This window comes from Periplaneta americana, chromosome 10 (genome assembly GCF_040183065.1).
Source record: "Periplaneta americana isolate PAMFEO1 chromosome 10, P.americana_PAMFEO1_priV1, whole genome shotgun sequence".
Taxonomy (NCBI): domain Eukaryota; kingdom Metazoa; phylum Arthropoda; class Insecta; order Blattodea; family Blattidae; genus Periplaneta; species Periplaneta americana.
Genome location: NC_091126.1, coordinates 65,944,464 through 65,964,360, shown reverse-complemented (window position 1 = coordinate 65,964,360; position 19,897 = coordinate 65,944,464). Strand labels below are relative to the sequence as shown.

The 19,897-nt window shown below is 36.5% G+C and overlaps 1 protein-coding gene across 5 annotated transcripts in view; it reads left to right on the top strand.

Annotated features, from left to right (window-relative positions):
- The window catches only part of LOC138707758 (UBX domain-containing protein 7-like), an 83,533-nt gene extending 64,401 nt beyond the window's left edge, over window positions 1–19,132 (top strand). For 3 of the 5 annotated variants that reach the window (XM_069837627.1, XM_069837624.1, XM_069837626.1), the window contains 5 exons: window positions 5,354–5,548; window positions 7,293–7,406; window positions 14,356–14,572; window positions 15,254–15,333; window positions 18,530–19,132. In XM_069837627.1, the coding sequence (XP_069693728.1) occupies window positions 5,354–5,548; window positions 7,293–7,406; window positions 14,356–14,572; window positions 15,254–15,333; window positions 18,530–18,688 (765 nt within the window). In that variant the 3' untranslated portion in view covers window positions 18,689–19,132. The remainder of the gene's footprint in view (window positions 1–5,353; window positions 5,549–7,292; window positions 7,407–14,355; window positions 14,573–15,253; window positions 15,334–18,529) is intronic. The other 2 variants (XM_069837625.1, XM_069837628.1) reach the window with 2 other exon arrangements.
- The last annotated feature ends 765 nt before the right edge of the window (window positions 19,133–19,897 follow it).

Here is a 19,897-nt window from a genome sequence, read left to right as displayed (position 1 = left end):
CTCTTCTGCATGTTTCAGTTTTGTTTTTTTCTCAGAAACTACAGCATTTTACATCTGTATATTTCGGAAAATATATTATGTGTCTTTCTCGTGTTAATACTTATTTTAAATGTTTTAATTTCTCCTCAGCATACATACGAGGGGAGACCCAAAAATAACCAGAATGTTTTTTTTTTTTTAACTCTACATTCACAGTACTGTAGTCCCCTTCAAAGTATTGTCCATGTGCATTAATGCACTTGTCCCAACGCTTTTGTCACTGCTGAAAACAGTGCTGGAACTCTTGAAGCAGGATACTGTTCAAAGCCGTTAGTGTGTTTTCTTTGACGTCATCCACATCACTGAATCACTATCCTTCAGACATTTCTTCATCCGTGGAAACAAAAAAAAGTCCGACGGAGCCAGATCTCGTGAGTAGGGTGGGTGAGGCACAAGCACCATGTTGTTGTTTGTCAAAAACTGTCAGAGCATCAGAGCTGTGTGGGCTGGAGCATTGTCGTGGTGAGCAACCAGTTCCCATTTCTTCACATTTCAGGCCTTTTCATCGCACACTCTCTCGTAATCTTCTTAACACATCCAAGAAATGTTGGTTCACTGTTTGTCCTGGCAGAACGAACTCTTTGTGGACAATTCCATTCACATAAAAAAAAAAAACAAATCAACATTGTTTTCACATTGGATCACACTTGACGTGCTTTCTTGGGTCATGGTGAATTTGGAGTTTTCCACTGACTCGATGCTTGCTTTGATTCTGGATCACACCCATAGCACCAAGACTCATCCCCAGTCACAATTCTTTTAAGAAAATTTGGATTGTTCTGCACTTCACTCTTCAAGTCACGGCAAACTCTCATGCGGTTTTCTCTTTGGTCATCTGTGAGCAAGCGAGGAACAAATTTTGCAGACACTGGTCTCATGTGCAAATCTTCGGTTAAAATTCGCTGGACGTGCTGCATGACAAGTTCGTTTGCTCAGAAACTTCGTCAATGGTCTTTCGACAGTCTTCATCAATTGCACGTTTGATTTTGGCAATGTTTTCGTCATTTCTTCCTGTCGAAGGATGCCTGAGGCATGGCATGTCTTCAGTTATGTTGCCAGATTTGAAATGGGAAAACTACCTGTGATTTCCCCAAAGCATCATCATTAAAGGCTTTCCGAAGCATTCCAATGGTCTCGGCTGCAGTTTTCCCTAAAAGAAAACAAAATTTCACACACACTCTTTGTTCCTTGTGGTCGGCCATCTCACTAATCGCTGAACGGTTGAAACAGGAACGCAAACAACACAGCACCACAAACAAACTACTTAACTCAGACTGACGCCAGCTCACTAATGGTCGTGGGAGACACCAAACTAACACCACAACTCGTAACTACAAAGCATGCGTGTGCAGCAGTTCGGTTCCGGTTACTTTTGGGTCCACCCTCGTATGTAATATTTAAACAGAAGTCGCCCTGAGGGCGCAGTTGGTATAGCACTTGCCTTCTGTGCCCGAGGTTATGGGTTCGATTTTGGCCCAGGTCGATGGCATTTAAGTGTGCTTAAATGCGACAGGCTCATGTCACTGGATTTAGTGGCATGTAAAAGAATTCCGGCACACCTGTGACGCTGACATATCCTCGGCAGTTGCGAGCATCATTAAATAAACTATAATTTAAATTTATTTTTAAACAGAAAAGAGAAACATGGTATGAGCCAAGGCTTTAGGCTCGGAGCTTGTGCAATATGGCATTCTTTGTCTTAGAAAATACTCAAGTCACTCAACATGTCCACCAAGTACATCAAGTGGTATGGCAGTCGCAATTTACCACATACTAAGGAACAGATTTACAGAAATATTTTCAACAAACAAAACTTGTACTGACGTTTAAATATATCTGACCTACGATTTTATGATCGTGTAAGTGAACTTTCCAACCATGGGATAAGTCAGAACCAAAGATATAAAAAATTGATCAATTTTGAAAGAGTTTCGCTAGTTCTCAATAGGTGGTACCATTATTGGGGCAGTTCAAAATGTGTTAGGGAAAATTATTATGTACATTAAGCATAAATTACTCTCATAATTGAGAGTATCAGCGTTTTCCAGCTAAACCAAGCGTTGTTTCATGTTCAGTAGAGTGGTATGAAGAAGTGAATTCTATAATGCAGATATAATTATGTACAATTGGCGACACTGACTATTATCTTCGACATCTATTCATAGAAGTAATAACTAAAGAAGCCACACCTACACCAACAAATTATCGAACACTGTCGATTAGTAGGGTCAGATATCTTTGAACTTCAGTGTACTACTTCCACACATCTTACAAGAATCTACTTGTCACTCTTGTGATGCATACAGGGTGATTCGTAAGCAACTTTTACAACTTTGTGGGTGTAACATGGAGGTAAAAATAGGAATAAAATGTTCTATACAACTTTTTCCGGAGTCATGTTGGAGAGATGCTTTAAAAAATATTGTGGCTGTGATTAAGTTTATTTCAGAACAAGAATTGCTTTTTTCTTCCTTTTTTTGAACAAAATAAATTTAAAAATCAGTCACAATGGCAACTTTTTAGGTATTATCGAAATTATGAGTTCATTTGACCTGTACTTAGCCACGCATATTTCTAGATATGCTAGTCTAGATAGTGGTCACACTAGTTATTTGTCTTCCTTTAATGTTCGTGAATTGATCGATCTCATGGGGAAGTCTTGCATCTTATAACTGAGGAAGTCAAAAAATCAAAATAGGTATATTTTAGCATTACAATTAATTCCACACAAGACATCTCACACTGATCAGCTGTTAATAGTAATTTGACACATTAATGAATGCGGATGACTCTGAAGAATGATTAGCTGGTTTTGTATCAATTCATGGCCATTCTTCTGAACATTTGAGAGACAGTGATGAAACATCTGTATGGCTTTTTTGTTAAAAATAAACTATGTTTGGGCAGTTATATGATAATGCCAGCAACATGGCTGGGAAATACAATGAACAACAAGCCAGAATAAAATAATTAAGTCCTACAGCAGAGTTTGTGCTTTGTTCTGTCCATAGTTAACACTTTGTGGAAGTGAATACAGTAAAAAATCATTTATATGCTATTAACTACTTAGCAATAGACCACAGTCTATGAATTTCTTTCATTTTCAACTCATAGATGTGAACTAGTAACAAATGAACTAGAATCAAAGAATATAAAGATTACTACAAAATCTTTATCATGAACAAGACGGTTGCATAAAACAAAGAAACAAAAGTAGTACGAAGTAGATATGAGGAAATTTGTAATGCTCTTCGTAGTATTTCTGAAGATTCTGATGAAAAGACTAAGAGATAAGCAAAAATCACTTCTTACAAAGCTTGGGAAAAAAAAGAAGCAGCTGTCATAACAGTTATGTGGGCTTGCAAACTTCAACAAATTCACAAGGTTAGCCATCCGCTATAGGCAAGTTCAAGAAATCTTATCTAATACTCTGCCATTATTGAATAGCCTCTCTGATTTATTCAGTCTTTAAGAGGAAATTTATATATATATATGGAACAGAAGCTTTCTCATCAATACAAACACTGAGTGTAAAGAACCCATGAAGAAAACGGTGCCTAAAAGTCATTGTCTGAATGAGGTGGATTCTGATGATGTTACTTATAGTTAAACTCCAAGGCACTCTGTTATCGTCTATTTCCACAGTGCTATATGATACTCCCAACTGAATTAGGAAGACGAAGAGCATATGCTACTCAAGAAAACAAATGTATGTTTCTTTAGAAGAAAGATGTTGCAACAGAAACCATGTAGCAAAATGCAATTTGTTACTAACATACGAGAACCGAAAGATAATTTTGGGGGTGAACGTGTTCAGATCTGTCAGGGGATCTATTACTTTAAATACAGTATTTGAGAAAAAACAGGACTGGAATACGTAATTTCAAATGTTGATATAGTGTTGCTAATATTGTATCTTACTTTATTGTGCACCATCTATTCAAGTGAAAGACCATTTTCAGTCCTGAAAAGGATAAAACAATTGACTTCGAAGTAGCGTCCAACAGAAGAAACTGATTTTCTGTGTTTTGAAAATCATTTAGCAAGAGCACTGGACCTTAAAGATGTATACGTGACGAATTTTCCAAAAATAAATAAATACATCAAGGAAAAAACTATTTTAGGTGTGGTGGTGGTGGTGGTGGTAGTGGTGGTCGCGGTGGTGGCAGTGGCAGTGGAAGTGGTGATGGTAATGTGGCTCCGTTCTGTCCGCTCATTAGTTATGTTTAAATAAAATAAAGTAGGCTTAGTTGTCGTATGTGAAAAGAAGGGGCCTCATGAAGAAAATTATGCTCTGGGCCTCTGAAACTGTAAATCAGGCCCTGGTTATGTGAAACGTAAGAAATCAGCCAACCAGAACGCACTGCTGTTGTTCACAGTTGCACAATGGCGGCGATTAGTTGCGATTTACGAGACATCCCTGTTTGTATGACAAGAAAATCAACTCGTACAAAGATGCAGCATTAAACGCTAATGTAGGGGAATCAATTTCACGCGAATTGAACTATGGTAGTAAATAAAAATGTTTTACATTACTGTTAATTAATGAATTATATTAATGTATGAACATAAACCTATTTCGTTTTGTAACATTTTGCAGCGTTTTAGTTATTTCTTTTTATTGTTGCATTTATCATGAATGTCGTGGAATCAGAAAATACTTTGAAATTGTAATTTTTATTTTATCAGGGAATTCTGTATTTTATTACAGTTGATGTTTCTTAGTCAAGAATGAAACTGTAATGAGAACAATACGAGTAGCCATTTTGAATCTAGTGTCATCTTTCCACTTGTTCTCTTTCCTGATTGGCTAATATTTATGTATGCGTATTTCATTGGTAGAGATGGGAAATCTAATTCATTTGGAAGGATAGATCAATTGTAATGATTCACTAAAGTGATTTGTTCATTTCGTTCATATGATTCACAGCAGATCCGTTATCAATATGAACGAATAAAAACTGCATTTCCATTTCTATTCAGCGATGTTGGTCGTTCATTCGTTACGGTTTGTTTCACGTTCACTTTTTGCTCACTAGATGACAGCATATTGCAGTTCACTGAATAGTGGAAAATTGACGCTGTAAGAAATGAAAATGGTTGTCCTCTGTAGTATTATAGTTAATCGAGGCACTGGGATAATAAATTGGTTCAAAGCAATTGAGTTTTTATTCTTTCTTAGCCTTTGAAAAATCCAGGAAGGTCTACTTAATTGGTGTATGTATGTATGCGTGCGTCCTTTTCCGATTTTTGTTACATTCCAGTGCCTGAAAATGTTCTAAAAGTGGTACGTTTTTTTTGTATTTTTCTGTAGACTCCGGTTCCCACGGTGCTTGTTTCCTTGCTGGCCAGCAAGCTTGGTGCTGTGATGGGTACGCTGCTGGCTCCCGTGGTTTTTTTTCTATGCTGGTTACTGTTCATACGCAACTGGCTGTTTTCACAGTTCAGATTGGAAAATCATCTGCTACTTCAACTGTTGTCAACACTCATGATGAAAAAGAAATTAACCGTGAGTGGAGAACAACTAAAGTCCTACATTAACAATAGTAAATTTCGTAATAAAGTAATTAAACCAGAAGTGTAAAGCAGCTAAAGTCCGATATTTAATTGCTGTTTCTTAGGAACTATGGAATACAGAAAAAAAAAAACAAATTTAGTTTGAAAACAACGAACATGGCAACACGGTTCCAGCAGTGATACTATATATGTCATCTTTGGTTCCAGCATGTAAGCTAACACGAAAAACAGCAAGCAAACCAAATCCTGAAATCCAGCATGATAGCTGTTCCCATAGTGCGTGTTTTTGTGATTATCACAAAGCAGCCACCAATGGGCAGGATTTCCAGCAAGCAAGTACGCAAAACTGCTTCCAGCATGCAATCCATCACAGAAACACGCACTTTCGAAACCAGACTTTAACGGCACCAACCTAACTTGATGTATTTTAAATTTCAGGTACACTTTTATTTCAAATGGTTAGAGATTCTCTCATATTCCGTTTAGGGCAAAGATATTTTTGTATAAAACGTGACAAGCAATAACATTCGTACCCATATGAATAAGATATAAATATATATATATATATATATATATGTAATCAGATGTCTCAAAAACAACAGCGACGTACGGTTCGCGACAGGATTTGCGCCTACGGGGAATGCGCGGAGTTGGTTAATAAAGGTCTAAACCAACCAAACCTAACCTTCGTATATGCAAGATGTGTAACCGGAACACGAAGGGAACTTCTTGATTTGATCTGGAATGTACACACAAAAATAAATTCAGATAAGGTTCACGCTGACACTGCACAAGAGGTTCACGCATGCGCCACAGCCAAACTGTTTCTGTCGCGAGCCCCTCCTTGCCAAAAAAAAAAAAAAAAAAAAAAAAAGCGTACGTTGTATCGCTTTGTTTCACTTTCCTCAGCGCCATGCCCCCACCCGCAACCAAAAGTGAAAACTCCTATCCAGCTGAAAGAGCGATGAAGTAACCTTGTTTCAGAAGATTCGTTGTAGAAAACGATTCGTAAGGAGAGACGATCGAGAAGACGAACGATTCGTTTCGTTTACTGGATCATGATTCGTTCATTATGAACGACTTGTTCACAATCCTCTTCCCCCCCCCCCCCAATCTCCATTTCATTGTGAATGCCTATATCCCAATAATAATTTTACGCGTTAAGATTTATGTTCTTACGTTTACCATTAATTTTCATTGTGAATGAGCCTGGGAACCTCTTTAACATCAAAATCTCTTAAATTATATTTGTACAGATTTTTCAATTGCATAGAAAGCAAAAGTTAAAATATCTGATTACATGCAATTTCTAACTTATGGCCCACTGTTGCTTTTAACCTCACAATTATTCTGAACCATAATGCATTCTGTGGTTACAAACACAACAAACATTCAACTCCTTATAAATGAACTATCTCATTAGGCAGCTTACCCACGAGACTTTTATCTCATGCCCATGTAGAAATCAGCTGTGTGCCCGAATATAGCAGAAGTACCAGGTGCTGTTTCGCATTTCAGCGACTCACCTTATATTTTATGTGGTTTTTGGACGTACGACTAATTTTATTTACGAGACACTTATCGAAAAATAACTGTCATAAGTTTGTGTTCCCAACTCCCTATCTTGTACTATTATGCATTTTCCACTTTTGCTTCTCTTCTTATCACTTGCTAGGTTATTAATTTCATGCCTTTTAAATTGTATTTACTAAATGTTAAGTGTTAACTTTTGCCAGCTCTCTAAACCATCCACAAGCAGAGATATGCCAAGCCTTCCTGGATCTGAGTCTCCTAAAGCTACAACTTCAGCTTCATCACTGCCAGACAAAGATTTGTGTGCCTCGAAATCAGTGAGTGAATTTATCATACTATTAAGAGTGAAAGAAAGCTACTACCACAGTGTAGTACATACAGTCACGAAACTTGGGGTGATTTTTTGCATTTCTGGCAATACAATGCTCCAAACGGTTAGCAACTGAGAGTATACTCGGAACAATAGACTTTGCAGTAGTAGCGATCCTAGTGGTAGCAACTAAAGTTCAACTGTCATTGGATGCATATTCCCTAGGGTATTGAGCTTCGTGACTGTATGTACTATACTGTGCTACTACTGTATTACAAAAAGAGATGGTTCTCAGACAGCTTATTTAATTTTATGCATTTACATTCATCTATCAAATAAATAAATGACAAAATAACAATGACCTTAGAGATATTCTACATGAAATGCAAGTAAGCAGTATTATTAAGTGAGATAACGTAGAAATTTTTTTTGAACTTTTTGAATATAAAAGTCACAATAAACATCACTCATAATTAATCATTAGAATGTTTATGATATGATTGACTTTTATGCTTGTGTAACATGTATGAAGTCTACCACTGTGGAGTAACAGTTAAAATGTCTGACCATGAAACGATCAGGCCCAGGTTGAAATTCTAATAGGGTCAAGTTACCTGATTGGGGATTTTTTTCGAGGGTTTCCTCCTCAGCCACTTGAAGCAGAATTGCTGGGTAACTTTCAGCATTGAACCTCGGACTCATTTGTCTTCATTAATTTCAACTTCATCTGTCATCTTCAATAGTTTCAGGTCGACCGGGAGTTTCAGCAGACGTGGTGCTGTGGTTCACCTACAGGTGCCATCTGTCTGGTGGTGCTACATAGATCTCAGGGAAGCAAAGGGGCTTACATAGCGAACTATGGCAGACCAGAGGTCTAGTTGGCATGTAGCTCGCTCAGACAGATGGCACTGAGGTGGGTCGCGGTATTTGCAGTGCTGCGAGATCAGGTCAATACAGATACAGTAAGATGTAGTACACGATTTGCGAACAGATGCCATCGATCTGAGGAGGCTGCAGAATGTCAACAGGGAGACTCTGTCAGACCTGGATGCTGTAGCTGAATCGATAAGATGGCACCAAGCAGTGAGCACATACTCACAGTAATGGTCTTAAAGACTTCAACAATTATTCCACAGTAAGCCTCAGGTTGCAGTGCAAGCCTTTGGGCCCTCCTCAGAAAAGAGGGGAAAAAATAAATGTATGAATTAAGAAATAAATTATTATATAATTTATATTCCTTAGTCTGCTATCTCCATCCTTTACAACAGACTTCATTTGACAGCAATGGCTGAGATTTGAAACCGCTATATGTTGTCTGGTATTGTGGCTACTATATACATTAAAAAAACTGTCCCTATCCTGTGCAAGATTAATTCAGTCTCTATCATCATATCCCACCTCCGTGAAATCCATTTTAATATTAACATCTGAAGTTTATGAATATAAACGCTGTAAAAGGTAAACATTTTTTAAGGGTGACGAAATTTTTGGCATGCGTTTCTTTGGAAGGGATGTAAAACCATGAATCCCATGTAATAGATTTATGGCTCCAACCAAAATTTACTTTTTATTTTTTGCCCACACCATCCTTATCTTTGAACCAGATTCCATAGTGTCGGTTAGAAGATTTCCAGTAAAGTCTTTGTTGACCATATGGTGCAGACAATGGAAAACAGGAGCATATCAGTTGCAATTCACAACTACTTTTAAGTTAAGATTTAAGGAATTTTGGGGAATACATTGTGATTTTCCATCTAGTATTAATCCATTTGGAAAATATGGATTCATTTATAATTTTGATAATTCTTCTACGTTTTTTGCATAGATTGATTAGTACTGATTTCTTTAGAAACCTGATATTATCTTGCTCTGCAACATGTACGAGGGTTGTTCCGAAAATAATGCCTACTATTTTTTTGTGTTGGCCTGTAAAATCTGAGCCCAATGTTGGTGGTGTTGTAGCAAAGGTTGAACCTTCACGCTAATTCCTGTTAGTTTGGTTTTCTGTGTGACTGATAGCAACAGCAGGACAGTCTACCAAAATGGCATCTGACATAGAGGTGTGTAAGAAACAGAAATGTGTTACTGAATTCCTCACTGCCAAACAAATTACACCCACTGACATCCATTGACGCTTACTAAAAATGTACAGTCAGACCATACAGTGGATGCGAGTACAGTGAGGTGGTGAGTAGTACATTTCAACAGTGGCAAAAGTGACAGTTTTTTTGGACTAGATGGGGTACAGTTTTTTGGGATAGGCAGGCTGTGATTCTTTTTGATGACCTGAAGTCTGGACTGCCAATTCTGAATGCTACAAGAAGACACTGGCTAAGCTGAGAGCCTGAATTTCCAGAGACAATCCAGAGAAGAAAACCTTTCACTTGCAACACAATAACACCAAGCCCCATACCCGTTTCACGACCACCGAGCACGTTGCAAAATTTGACTGGACTGTCCTACCACATCCACCATATAGTCCGGATTTAGAGCTGTTAGACTTCCATCTCTTTGAGCCTCTGAAAGGTGGACTACGTGGACAACATTTTCCAGACAAGGATGCTGTCATCATAGCTGTATCAAAGTGGCTTGCTTCTGCTGGTTCAGATTTTTATGAGCACAGCATACAGACTTTTGTTCATCGCTGGCAAAAATACATAGTGAATGCTGGTGTGTATGTGGATAAATATCTACATATAGCTAAAGTCTTGCTCTCTGTATGTGTTGTAATTTCCATGAAAATAAATAGGAGGCATTACTTTTGAAACAACGCTCGTATTTAGTTTATTGTAGAAATGACCTCTAAGTGGGAAAATAATAAAATTGAGATAAGTGTTTATGCTGGACACCTTGAAGCAGAATATACTTCAACTTAATTATTACATATACTGTGTGTCAATATATATATTCCTCCCAATAGTGAGGTAGAGAGTCAGTTTGCATTCTTTGCATTCATATACGAGGGTGGACCCAAAAATGACCAGAACTGAACTGTTGCACACGCATGCTTTGTAGTTACGAGTTGTGCTGTTAGGTGGTGTTGGTTTGGGGTCTCCTGCGACAGTTAGTGAGCTGGCGTCAGTCTGAGTTAAGTGGTTTGTTTGTGGTGCTATGTCGTTTGCGTTCCTGTTTCAACCATTTGGCGATTAGTGAGACGGTCGACCACAAGGAACAAAGAGCGTGTGTGAAATTTTGTTTTCTGTTAGGAAAAACTGCAGCCGAGACCATTGGGATGCTTCAGCAAGCCTTTAATGATGATGCTTTGGGGAAATCACAGTGGTTTTTCCGTTTCAAATCTGGCAACATGTCAACTGAAGACTTGCCACGCCCCGGGCGTCTTTTGACAGGAATAAATGACGAAAACATTGCCAAAATCAAATGTGCAATTGGTGAAGATCGTCAAAAGACCATTGACGAAGTTTCTGAGCAAACGAACCTGTCATGGAGCACGGTCCAGCGAATTTTAACCGAAGATTTGCACATGAGACCAATGTCTGCAAAATTTGTTCCTCGGTTGCTCACAGACGACCAAAGAGAAAACCGCGTGAGAGTTTTCTGCGACTTGAAGAGTGAAGTGCAGAACGATCCAAATTTTCTTAAAAGAATTGTGACTGGGGATGAGTCTTGGTGCAATGGGTACGATCCAGAATCAAAGCAAGCATCGAGCCAGTGGAAAACTCCAAATTCACCATGACCCAAGAAAGCACGTCAAGTGCGATCCAATGTGAAAACAATGTTGATTTGTTTTCTTGATGTGAATGACATTGTCCACAAAGAGTTCGTTCCGCCAGGACAAACAGTGAACCATTTGAATGTGTTATGAAGATTACGAGAGAGTGTGAGGTGAAAAGGCCCGAAATGTGGAGAAATGGGAACGCTTTACCATGACAATGCTCCAGCCCACACAGCTCTGATGGTCCGACAATTTTTGACAAACATCAACATGGTGCTTGTGCCTCATCCACCCTACTCAACTGATCTGCCTCCGTCGGACTTTTTTTTGTTTCCACGGATGAAGAAATGTCTGAAAGGAAAGCGATTCAGTGATGTGGATGACGTCAAGGAAAACACGCTAACGGCTTTGAACAGTATCCTGCCTCAAGAGTTCCAGCACTGTTTTCAGTAGTGGCAAAGGTGTTGGGACAAGTGCATTAATGCACATGGACAATACTTTGAAGGGGACTAAAGTACTGTGAATGTAGAGTTCAATAAAAATACAAAAAAAAGAAAAAAATTCCGGTTATTTTTGGGTCCCCCCTTGTAGTTCTTTGTGTTCAGGCAACAGAATAACTGCTGCATAGTAGCTCTTATTTTGCGAAATGTGTAAAATCTTCTGCCTCTAAGAGACATTCAACCTTTGCAAACATTAAATAATTACAAAGAGATAGGTTGTTTGAGCAAGTATAGAGGGTGTAGGAGATGCTGAAAGGGACAGGATGACTTTTCAGGCCTGCAATGGTAGAAAACATTACGTGCATAATCTTGAGAACATAACCTTCACTGCGTCTTGCAGTCTTCTTGCAAGGTGGTCTCGAAGAATGTCATTTTGCACTTTACTGCATCAATTACATTTTAAAAATCCATTCGTTATTCATTCTTAGTGGGATTGTGTCCTTTTGTACTGCCCACTGGTAGACATTACCACATGAATTCTCACTGCTCTGCACTGGACACATACAGATAGATTTTTCCTTACCATAATTGTTCATCACACACTGGCAGATGTTATATAAATTTCTGGTTCGGCCACTGTGCATGGCATGTTGTGGGCTTCTTCGAGAACAGTAGAAACACACACATTCATAATTATTTCAAATCTTTTGCTGTTCTTTGAACACCTTCAGAGAGAACTTAACTCATCCTCTGAGTAGTACTATACCAACATTGCTTGGTTTCACACAATGGTGTATGCTTCTTGAGACCTTCCTTCAGGATCTTCGCAATGAAACATTAAAATTTTTCACTATATTACTGTTGGCATGTAAAGCTGCACTGCACTGTTTCACTATCTGTTATTAAGTATTCACGTATCATCTGACTTCTGAAGTACAACCGTGGTTTTGACTAAGGTTTAAGCTTTACCACGATTTACAATACCACTGTTATAGTTTCATATAGGCAGGGGTGAGAGAAATACTGACCCCAATATTTTAAATGCAAGTACAAAATACTTCAAAGAGCAGTATTTTAAATACAAATATAGAAAATTCACTAAAATACATTTGTATTTCAAATACTCGATAAGATATACCAAGATAAATTATGAACATTTAGTTTCGGAGCTCAAATATTTTGATTATAATTTATTAACACTGTATTTAACTATGTACCATTTCATAAATCGCAATTCGTAAAATGATTCCTGCTAGTATCAGAAATTTTACAACATTATTCATTGGTCATCAAGCATTGCTGTACATTCTAATTTAGATTTTTCATGTTTGAAATAGTGAAAACTACAATCATGATTTTTTTCATAAATATGGCCAACGAAATCTATGAAGTAAAAACATATTTCTAATGTACAAGTTATACAGTACTGATATTCTAGAACAGGTAAAATAAAATGTTTGTAGTTCCTGTGAGACAGTATTGCTTTTTATACAGTTATTGAAATCTAAAATATTAACATAAAAAGTATACTTATTGATTTCCTAAAAAAAAAAATAGAGCAAAATATTTTTTGCTAATAGATTTTTTAACATTTAATGTAAACAGGGTACCTGGACAATCTACCTTTTTCCAATCAGCATTTAAATTATCCTAAACCTGATAATTACTGTTCTCTTTCAAAAAACCTTATTTCTCTGAAAGTTCGTCAGAAAAAGATCCCCTTGCTCTTGAATGTGTAACTCCACATAAAAGAGAACATTCTTTCTACAGGTGCAAAGAAACAGAAACTTGTATTACACTTGATTAAGATGTGTTTCACTATTGGAAAAAATTGTACGAGCTTGTACTCTACAGTGGACAATTGCTTTTCTTTTTGCTTTTCAATGTCTGTTGTTGTGGGGAGTTGAAAATATAAAAATTGCTTTCATCATCTTTGTCATCTGAACCAATTAAAGATGCAGCATAGAACTGCCAGTTGATTTTACTTGCTTATTTACTTATGGCTTTTAAAGAACCCAGAGGTTCATTGTCGCCCTCACATAAGCCCGCCATTGGTCCCTATCCTGAGCAAAATTAATCCAGTCTCTACAATCATAACCCACCTCCCTCAAATCCATTTTAATATTATCCTCCCATTTATGTCTCAGCCTCCCCAAAGGTCTTTTTCCCCCTAGGCTCCCAATTAACACACTATATGCATTTCTGGATTCCACCATACGTGCTACATGCCCTATCCATCTCAAACATCTGGATTTTACACACACACACACACACACACACACACAGATATATATATATATATATATATATATATATATATATATATATATATATATATATACTGTATTCTGTATCTAACTCCTTTTGTAGCCAGAATGATAAACTTTAAATCGTGCGTGGTAAAACTAAATTATTATTTTATATATGAAAAAAGTTCTTCTATTAATTTTACGTATTTAAATATCACATGCGAAATATTTTCGAAAATTTTTTCAAATTACAAAATACAAATGTACCATATTTCAAATACTGCCCAGCCCTAGCTATAGGCATGTGGCACTGTCATGCAGGGAACTTTTCGTCAATATAAAATTCACATTTGCTGGCCATCATTACTACCGGTATCATATCTGGAATAATTCATTTTACCTTATATGAGTTACCTTTTTCAGAAATGTAATATTTCACATTTATCGGTTGAGGAAACTGGCTAATGTGGAAAATCTAGTCACGCATTAAAAACTAACTAATCATCTACTCTTCAAATTTGGTAGTGTCTTGTTACTTTGTGTACGAAGTACTTTTTTTTTACCAGAAATGATATAAATGTTTATTCATTTCAGAACTCTTTAGTGGATGCCAAAGAAGATGTACAAATTGCAGCTGCTATTCAAGCATCTCTGGTTTCTAATGGGCGTGATGCTGTGGGATCCAAAAAAACAGTTTCTGAGCATGCAGATTCATCATCTTCAAATGCAGCTTCACATGCGGGTGTTGAGTCACCAAGTTCTTCTGATGAAGGTGAAGAAGCTTGGAAATCATACCTTGGACAAGGAGATGGTGAGCCTCAACAAGTCAGATTGGCCAGATAATAGTATTTAAGAGAACCAGGATTCAAATTCATCTTTTTTCTTTTTTTAATATTACAGTTAAAAATTCCTAATGGTTCATCTTAACAATTCTGAACAATCTTTCTATTTGAGGAAGTCATTATATTTTAGGTCGATATGAACATCACTGATCGTGCATCCCCTACTTTCAGTCACATGTCAGAACAGTAAATTAATTAGATGTTGCCCACAGTGCATCATGTGGAGGTGGATGTACTTTACACCAGTGGATGATGATGATGATGATGATGGTGATGATTAGTAAGGGGAAATAATGATGATGAAAAAAAAAACAATGAATTGGTTAACGGAAAATGGCATTGCCATGAGAAAATTCACCATAACATTGTCCTTGTCCACTAAAATATTCATTTATCCCCACTGGGATTTGAATATGGATCTAATGATGTGAAAAACCAATTTTCTAGTTCTTTGGCTCTCAGTGCATCTGAAAAAAATTGCACCGAAACTAATGCCCATATATGTTCTGGAACATTACTTGCATATTTTCATTTGAACCTTGGTCCATTTTCATATCTATTAAGAGGTAAGTGAAATAACACAGTATTTTACAAAACAAACTTCATCTTGTGAATCATTCTGATAGGTTTTATTAAATTTTTACTTTCAGATGTGGAAATGAGTTTCTTGATTCGCTACCCGGATGAAACTAGAGAGCAGCTTGTTGTCCCAGTATCAGCTCAAATTAAGGTAATGAAAATATTTTCCATATTCTGGAAAGAAAATATTTTCTGTACTTAATAATAATAATAATAATAATAATAATAATAATAATAATAATAACGGTGTAGCTCAGTCAGTTAATGCGCTTGCCTGCCAATCCAGAGTTTTGCTCTGGTGCAGGTTTGATTCCCGCTTGGGCTGATTACCTGGTTGGGTTTTTTCCGAGGTTTTACCCAACTATAAGGCAAATGTCAGGTAATCTATGGCAAATCCTCGGACTAATCTCGCCAAATATCATCTCGATATCACTAATTCCATCGATGCTAAATAACCTCGTAGTTGATACAGCATCATTAAATAACCAAGTAAAAACAATAATAATAATGATAATAATAATAATAATAATGATGATGATAATAATAATAATAATAATAATAATAATAATAATAATAATAATAATAATAATGCGACTGTGCTGCAAATTTGATTATTCTTTGTAAGGTCAAATAAATGCTTGTTGCTTAAGTATGATTTAAGATTTCAACTGTGTCCATTGTTGTGTAAAATTTTAGATTCTTATATAACTTACATGGTGTCAAAAAGTGTACCCTAAGGAATTACTTTTTATAACAAATAATTTAATTTTAGCTACCATAATCCAGTTGTGTAATTTCTGAATCCAGAAGAGTATTGAATGTAAAAGTTCAGTGTTAAATTTAACTCTAATTTATTGGCTCCCACTGCATAAACAATTAAAAGATTACGTAAATATGTAGTTGCTGTAAATACAACTTAAGTGGGTACATTCATCTTTGTGCATTATAAATAAGAAAAAAATTAAATATGTTTTTTCTCAGAAACCAGAAAGTTTATTAAACTCAAAACAGAAGTTGGATGTACCCCCTTAAGATGTTTCATTTCTATTGTTCATAAACGCTACACACTCATTCATTTTTTCTGTAATTTATATAACAACATTATATACGAATGCTTAGAAAAATTAGTTTAAATGCATTAAACTCCTGATTATCTGTGCGTGAATTATTCATTTTGTAGATTAACTGTTCATGATTTTGGCTCAATAATGAATTTTAGTAATATTAAAAAAAAATAGCCGTACTTCCTAATACTGGAAATGAATATGCTGGGTTGTGAACGAAGCTCTGTTCTGTACCCTACATACCAGTACTAAACGTTCCATGATGAAGGGAGGGGGTAAGTTTATAATTCACACTTCATACAGTGTAGTGTGGTTGGCTAGCAGATTCTTGGAAATTTTTCACTCTTGTTTTTACGTGTGCGCATACTGTTTTTCAATGTTTCAATATGTGAGTGGTAAGATGTAAAAGAGTTGTTTTAAATGTGAAACAGAAATTTAAAATTATTGAACAGCTTAAAGAAGAAGAGACTGTAAATAAATTAGCAAATGATTATGGCATAAATGTTTAAACAATCCAGCTCACAGAAAACAGTAAATAAAACTGTTATCATTCCCAGATGACTGTGAGAACGAAGCTGGACTCTGAAAACGAAAAATGTATGAAAATATCTTAATACAAATATCTAGATTCTGTTCTGCGTGGTACAACCAGAAGAGAGTTTAAGGAATACCAATCTCTGATGCAGTGTTTGTGGAGAAAGCAAAATTATTTCAACGAACACTGAGATTAGAAGGTGAATTCAGTGATTCCTCTGGGTGCTTGACTAGGTTTAAACAGCGTTATGGTATCTGCCTGCTGTCTATAGAGGGAGAATATCTTAGTGCAAATGTACCAGCATCTGACTCATTGTACATTACCTTTCAAGGACACTTGCAGGAACAAAATCTAGTTCCTGATCATAATGCTGGTGAGTCGGATTTATATTGGAAGTACCTGTGAAGCAAGACACTTGTTTCAAAAAAAGAAAAATATGCTCCTGGACACGTCTTCAAAGAAAAAAGTAACAATTATATACTTATGTGGTGTGGAAATGCTTCAGGGGAACGTAAACTGAAGTTGCTTCTAATTGGAAAAGTCAAGGATATGGAAGATAAAAACTTCCCTGTATGTTACTACAACCAGAAATGGGCCTGAACTGTCGAGAGATATTTTTTTTATTGGTTTCAGGAGCATTTCGTTTCAGAGGTACTAACATTTCTGCAAGAAAAGGGATTGTCATTGGAAGCAGTATTACTCTTATATAATGCACCCTCGCATCCAAACAAGAGTTCGTTATATTCTGGCAATGGCCTCATTGTTGCCAAATTTCTGCCTCCAAATGTCACTGCATTTATGCAGCCCATGGAACAAGGAGTGATCACGTCTCTGAAGCAGCACTACAGATCTCAACTGCTAATGAAGCTCATTGACGAAGCTGTTGATCTGTCCGCATTGTGTAAACAGTTTTCATTGCTGGATGCATGACGGAAGTGTGGTCCAAAGTTAAAGCATCGACTGTACAATAATCGTGGAATAAGATTCTTTCCAACCTCGAAGACAGTGGAAATCATGTAGATGTTGAAGACAACACTCGTGAAGTTCTGACATTAGTGAAAGAAATTGAGGGTTTCGAAAAAGTTGATCAAGAAAACTTCAGTCATTGGTTTCGTAGTGATGAATGAGTGTGAACCAGGCTTCCAGTGGCTGACTGATCAGAGATTGTAAGATGCTGCGATTGGGAGGGGTAGTGAAGAAGACGGAGGTAGTGAAAACGACGAGGAAGGTAGAGAAAAGGGGGGAAAAAAAACATTTTTCATTTTGTGGCTTTACAGTGTGTCGAAACTTTGTTGAATTTATGAAATAAGAGAGTTTTGAATAGTGACGTTACTGCTGCGCACAAAATACAGATAGGAGTAAGGAAACAAATGAAATAGTCAGAAGCAGAAATGCATTAGGCTGTGTACAGTTTAAGTTCAAAAATTAAATTCAGTAAGCAAGCATGGGAATTAGTTTATATTTTCAATTTATGGCATGTATAATTCATGTTATTCATAAAAGATTCAATTTGTGTTAAATAATAGTGAATAAAGCTAAATATATGCTCTGATGTTCCTTGCAAATATTTACAAGAAAGGCAGATTTTTTGGATTATCCGTGTTTCTGGATTATTCATATCCATTGCTCGGATAATTGGGAGTATATTACACTCACTGTTTCCTTTTGTACTTAGCAAATTCATGCATACATTATTCAAACATAAGTTACTTTCTGTGTTGACTATGAAGAACTTTTATACTTTTCAGGCCCTCACGAAATACGTGGCCTCTAAGGGCTACCCTCAGAAGGAGTATGAGATGGTATTACACTTCCCGAGGCGTGTTCTCTCTGATATGGATGGAACAATCACTGTGAAAGATTTAGGCCTACATCGACAAGAAACTGTCTTTGTGCAGCTCCGATGATGCTGCTTTGAATGCCAGGAGAAAGTCGAGAGTGATCTGTGTTTTGAGAGATTACCATTTGTAAGATGAAGTGTGTGACAATATGCCTGTGACATGTAAGATAACTTTTAGGGCTGATTGTGTGAATACAGTTGACATCAGGCATGACCAATGCTAGTTTAATGTGATATTTTCAGTGGTAAGAGTGCCATTGAATTTGAAAATTATTTAATTTAAACCAAGTTCTTGGTTATAAATAAAACTATTCTGTTCTTAAAGTATCCTTCTTTGAGGCTTCCCAAGTTTTGTATTTAATAATCATTATTGTCTGCACTTCATACCATTCATATTTCGTTTGATTTTCATTGTTCCAGATTTTATAAAATATAGAGTGACTTCAATGTTTTAATATTTTATCTAGTTCCTAAATCCCTGTATTAGCCAATAAAATTTTGTTGAAAAGAAGTGCATTTCTTATACATAAAAATGTATCCGCTCAGGACGATAGTTTTTCTTCACATTGTTCCCTCAGGTTAACAAAAAATAGGTTATTCACAGATTAACATTCTAATATTGTAAGATCCAGAATGAGGCATTTCTATTTTTCTCAGTCAGAGAGACTGTCAGATATTGGGATATTACTATAAAAGAGGTCATGGTTGCTTTACCAAGAATCTTTCCTGCTCGCCATTTCATAATCATTTTGTTCTTCCACTGACACTGAGTAGTACACACTACATGTCTGTGGAAGAACTGATGAAAAAGAAATGATAATATCTCTGAAACAGTTATATTTATTGTCTTGATGTTTACACAGTTATAAAGAAAAATTCAATAAGTTCTAGTAAACCTCTATGTGAGCATAATTTCTGGTGCAGACTACATCAAGATTATATTCAGTCTCCTATCACTTGGGTGAAAGTATCTCCTGTGTGTCTAGTTCTATCTTTTCGTTGATTCTGTCAAGTAAATTTGCAATATTGGCCACAGAAGTGTGAAACGCATTATTCTTCACAAAACCTCACAGAAAAAAATTTAGTGGGTTATGTCCAGTGATCGTGGCAGCCACAGTATACTGTATGTCCACCTCTCTCAATCCAATGGCCAATAAATGTTTCATCAAGAAATGAGCACACATCGTTGGCATAGTGTGAAGGGGCTCCTTTGTGGTTCTCGGTGGTAGTTGTGGAATGGCATAATTTTGTGGCATATCTGGATATGTGTTACTGA